Source organism: Sander vitreus, chromosome 5 (genome assembly GCF_031162955.1).
Source record: "Sander vitreus isolate 19-12246 chromosome 5, sanVit1, whole genome shotgun sequence".
NCBI lineage: Eukaryota > Metazoa > Chordata > Actinopteri > Perciformes > Percidae > Sander > Sander vitreus.
In genome coordinates this window covers 36,130,466-36,135,916 of record NC_135859.1, presented here as the reverse complement: position 1 = coordinate 36,135,916, position 5,451 = coordinate 36,130,466, and the positions used below count along the sequence as shown (strand labels likewise).

At 39.2% G+C, this 5,451-nt stretch overlaps 1 protein-coding gene across 1 annotated transcript in view; it reads right to left on the bottom strand.

Moving 5' to 3' along the window:
- Positions 1-702: 702 nt before the first annotated feature.
- Positions 703-5,451, bottom strand: part of vps33a (VPS33A core subunit of CORVET and HOPS complexes) — a 27,776-nt gene continuing 23,027 nt past the window's right edge. The window contains exon 13 of the mRNA XM_078251668.1: positions 703-1,361. Within this exon, the coding sequence (XP_078107794.1) occupies positions 1,168-1,361 (194 nt within the window). The 3' untranslated portion in view covers positions 703-1,167. The remainder of the gene's footprint in view (positions 1,362-5,451) is intronic.

Sequence of the window (5,451 nt, the reverse complement as noted above, 5' to 3'; positions counted from 1 at the left end):
TATGGAGACGTATTACGTCTTGTCTCTTCGGTGTGTTCGGAGGAACCGTTTTGACCAATTTGGGGAGACTGATCAGTCCGACTGCCTTTTCTCTGTGTGTCTGGGCCTTAACGTGCTTGGTCGGGACTATTGGCGTCCCTTTTGACGCAGTTATGTTAAGGGAAAGGTTGTGGGTGGGCGTACGCTTCTGTGACTCGTGGGAATAACGGGACGGTTAGAGAAGAAAGACACTTTAGGAAACGTGACACGCGGGACACTAACCCCGGTCTCCTGGGTGAAAGTCCTGTGTTTGACCCATCCTCCCCCCCCCCCGACCAACCTCCCTACGTGGAGTTTCCCCCTTACATACTACTCTCTAAATCCCATCTAACTGCAGTACGTTCTACAAACACGCTGAAGGACGCTGACAGCCACTGTCCAAACGACCGTATTTTACGAGTTCGGAGTGAGAACGGGTTGGACTTTATTATTAAATGTAAAGGTGCCCTGTGGAGTTTCTGAACACTAGGAGCAGTATGCAACGTTTTTACAAGTGGGTCAACTTTTTGCTTCCCAGGGGTTAACCGACAGACCAACGGCCGATTATCGGCGGTGTGTCAGGGCGCTTATGTGGACAAACTGCATCGGACTCTTTAACTTTTGTGTTGTCTTCCCGTGTGAACAAAAGACAAAGATTCTTAGCCTGGCTAGTTTTAGTTTGTGTCGCTTTTTCCGTCATTTTTGCTGCTTCTTTTAACGACTCGCTGTCGACGGCGCTCATTGTTTGTTTGAAGAACATTGAAAAAAGTGACTAAAATGTTGGAAAAAAAATCAAAAACGTGGAACTCCTCCCCCCCCCCCCACAAAAATATCAAATAAAGGGCAAAAAAGACAAAAATTATCTACAAAAGTGTTGAAAAAAAAAGGTTTTAACCCAGAAAAATCAGCTGAATAACCCAGGAAAATGCTTTCAACAGGTTGGTCGGGGCTCAAAGACACGACGCATTTTGGTCTGTAACAACCCAACGAAGAGAAGAAAATGTCCACAGGGCACCTTTTAAAGAGCCAGCTGATGCAGCGACATCAATCCCAGCTGCAGTTCACCGTCAGGGTCAGACAAACAGCAGCTGACGGTCTCCTGACGGATGCATCGAGGCTTTGATGCGTGCAGGTGTGCGAGCGGGGGACTCAGGAGCTCTGCGCCTCCGGCCGGTCCATGAGGGATTTGATCCAGGTGGTACCGTTGAGCAGTTTGGTGGTTGCTATGATATACTCCATCCCGCTGTCTTCCATCTGAGAGAGGAAACGCAGAGCGGCTATTTCTGCGTAGGACACTCCACCAAGGAAGAACACCAGCGTTGTCCGGTTCTCCCCCTGCTGACCTGGAGGATGTAAAAGGACATTTATGTCACTCAAACAAAACGTAACAACTACGTCAAGCATCAATCACATTTAAAGGGTTACTTTGTTTTTTTTCAACCCTATTTTCCCATTTTTTTGTGTCTAAGTGACTGATGGGGACAACAATCTTTGAAATAAGTCCAGTATTAAGCGAGACCGAAATAACAGGTAAAACAAACTTTAATTTCCGTCCACTAAAAGTTCTGTTGTTGCTGCTGACAGACTCAGATTATTATTCTAAGTGTCTGACAACATTATGAAAGGATCCCTACAGAGATAGACCTTTTAGTAAAAGAGGAAGATCCTTTTAGTTTAACATGAAACAGCCCCGAAATCACCATCACCAAACTACACCAGACTCCATGTAAATAATCAGGACTTTTATCAGCGTAAAACACACTTCATTCAAAGTGGACAGAAACTAAATAAAACTACCAAAAGCCATCTTGGTTCATCTTTCCACTGTTCCAACAATCACCACTCTGGCTTGGTTGAAATAAACCCTTAATTCACCCATTTACATGTGGAGATATGCTGGCTCTATACACGCTAAAAGTCCTGATTATTTACATGGAGTCTGGTGTAGTTTGGTGATGGTGATTTCGGGGCTGTTTCATGTTAAACTAAAAGGATCTTCCTCTTTAACTAAAAGGTCTATCTCTGTAGGGATCCTTTCATAATGTTGTCAGACACTTAGAATAATAATCTGAGTCTGTCAGCAGCAACAACAGAACTTTTAGTGGACGCTAACGGACGCTGAACATCTGTCCTGCAGGGTTACATTACAGCCTGGTTCACAGCTGCTGGACCAGTTTCAAAGATAGTTGTTCACATTATTTGAAAAAAAAAAAAAAGCCCCCAGAAATGACCGTCTTAGCCATGACTCACTTAAACAAAATACAAGTCCCTTCTGCTAGAGCTCCATATTGTGATGTGTGAAAACACTAATTAAGCCGTTGCCCTCCCCTTGGATTAGAGTCCTCTATTATCACCTTTAAAAATCCAATCCAAGGCAGGCATATAGCAACAGGTCAACAGTGTGCTGCTCAGACTCGTCGTTCTAATTAGCACGCTTTCAATGGAGTGTATAATTAAAATCATCATCACATCAGGGTAAAAGATGGAGGAAAACTAAGTACAATGAAATTGTAGAGCCACTCTAGTAAGGTGCTTCATTATATATATATATATATATATATATATATATATATCTCTCATCTCACAACCCATTCATTGCAAACACACACGCACACATTCACACACACACACACGCATGTACGCAGACACACACAAACACACACAAATACACACACACACGCACGCAGACACACACAAACACGCACACACACTTACACATGCATGCAGACACACACACACACGCATGCACACAGACACAAATACACGCACACACAGACACCTTCACACACACACACACACACACACACACACACACACGCTAGGGTTGCACGATATTGACAAAATGTGATATTGTGATATCGATATTAATTTTGATATTTTTAAACATATGTAAAATGTTAAAGTTACGGGAAAAACATATAAAAATAGATTCATAACAAATACAACACAAGGTTTACTTCAACTGACGGTCATATTGGACTGGTCCAACATGAATATATAAATAAGGACCATGACTACAGAACAGGACATGTTCTACTGGTTGGACAGTAAAAATATATATAAATAAGGACCATGTCTACAGAACAGGACATGTTCTACTGGTTGGACAGTAAAAATATATATAAATAAGGACCATGTCTACAGAACAGGACATGTTCTACTGGTTGGACAGTAAAAATATATATAAATAAGGACCATGACTACAGAACAGGACATGTTCTACTGGTTGGACAGTAAAAATATATATAAATAAGGACCATGTCTACAGAACAGGACATGTTCTACTGGTTGGACAGTATAAATATATATAAATAAGGACCATGACTACAGAACAGGACATGTTCTACTGGTTGGACAGTATAAATATATAAATAAGGACCATGACTACAGAACAGGACATGTTCTACTGGTTGGACAGTAAAAATATATATAAATAAGGACCATGACTACAGAACAGGACATGTTCTACTGGTTGGACAGTAAAAATATATATAAATAAGGACCATGACTACAGAACAGGACATGTTCTACTGGTTGGACAGTATAAATATATAAATAAGGACCATGTCTACAGAACAGGACATGTTCTACTGGTTGGACAGTATAAATATATAAATAAGGACCATGTCTACAGAACAGGACATGTTCTACTGGTTGGACAGTATAAATATATAAATAAGGACCATGTCTACAGAACAGGACATGTTCTACTGGTTGGACAGTATAAATATATATAAATAAGGACCATGACTACAGAACAGGACATGTTCTACTGGTTGGACAGTAAAAATATATATAAATAAGGACCATGTCTACAGAACAGGACATGTTCTACTGGTTGGACAGTATAAATATATAAATAAGGACCATGTCTACAGAACAGGACATGTTCTACTGGTTGGACAGTATAAATATATAAATAAGGACCATGTCTACAGAACAGGACATGTTCTACTGGTTGGACAGTATAAATATATATAAATAAGGACCATGTCTACAGAACAGGACATGTTCTACTGGTTGGACAGTATAAATATATAAATAAGGACCATGTCTACAGAACAGGACATGTTCTACTGGTTGGACAGTATAAATATATAAATAAGGACCATGTCTACAGAACAGGACATGTTCTACTGGTTGGACAGTATAAATATATAAATAAGGACCATGTCTACAGAACAGGACATGTTCTACTGGTTGGACAGTATAAATATATAAATAAGGACCATGTCTACAGAACAGGACATGTTCTACTGGTTGGACAGTATAAATATATAAATAAGGACCATGTCTACAGAACAGGACATGTTCTACTGGTTGGACAGTATAAATATATAAATAAGGACCATGTCTACAGAACAGGACATGTTCTACTGGTTGGACAGTATAAATATATAAATAAGGACCATGTCTACAGAACAGGACATGTTCTACTGGTTGGACAGTATAAATATATATAAATAAGGACCATGTCTACAGAACAGGACATGTTCTACTGGTTGGACAGTATAAATATATATAAATAAGGACCATGTCTACAGAACAGGACATGTTCTACTGGTTGGACAGTATAACATATATAAATAAGGACCATGTCTACAGAACAGGACATGTTCTACTGGTTGGACAGTATAAATATATAAATAAGGACCATGACTACAGAACAGGACATGTTCTACTGGTTGGACAGTATAAATATATAAATAAGGACCATGTCTACAGAACAGGACATGTTCTACTGGTTGGACAGTATAAATATATAAATAAGGACCATGTCTACAGAACAGGACATGTTCTACTGGTTGGACAGTATAAATATATATAAATAAGGACCATGTCTACAGAACAGGACATGTTCTACTGGTTGGACAGTATAAATATATAAATAAGGACCATGTCTACAGAACAGGACATGTTCTACTGGTTGGACAGTATAAATATATATAAATAAGGACCATGACTACAGAACAGGACATGTTCTACTGGTTGGACAGTATAAATATATAAATAAGGACCATGTCTACAGAACAGGACATGTTCTACTGGTTGGACAGTATAAATATATAAATAAGGACCATGTCTACAGAACAGGACATGTTCTACTGGTTGGACAGTATAAATATATAAATAAGGACCATGTCTACAGAACAGGACATGTTCTACTGGTTGGACAGTATAAATATATAAATAAGGACCATGTCTACAGAACAGGACATGTTCTACTGGTTGGACAGTATAAATATATAAATAAGGACCATGTCTACAGAACAGGACATGTTCTACTGGTTGGACAGTATAAATATATATAAATAAGGACCATGTCTACAGAACAGGACATGTTCTACTGGTTGGACAGTATAAATATATAAATAAGGACCATGTCTACAGAACAGGACATGTTCTACTGGTTGGACAGTATAAATATATATA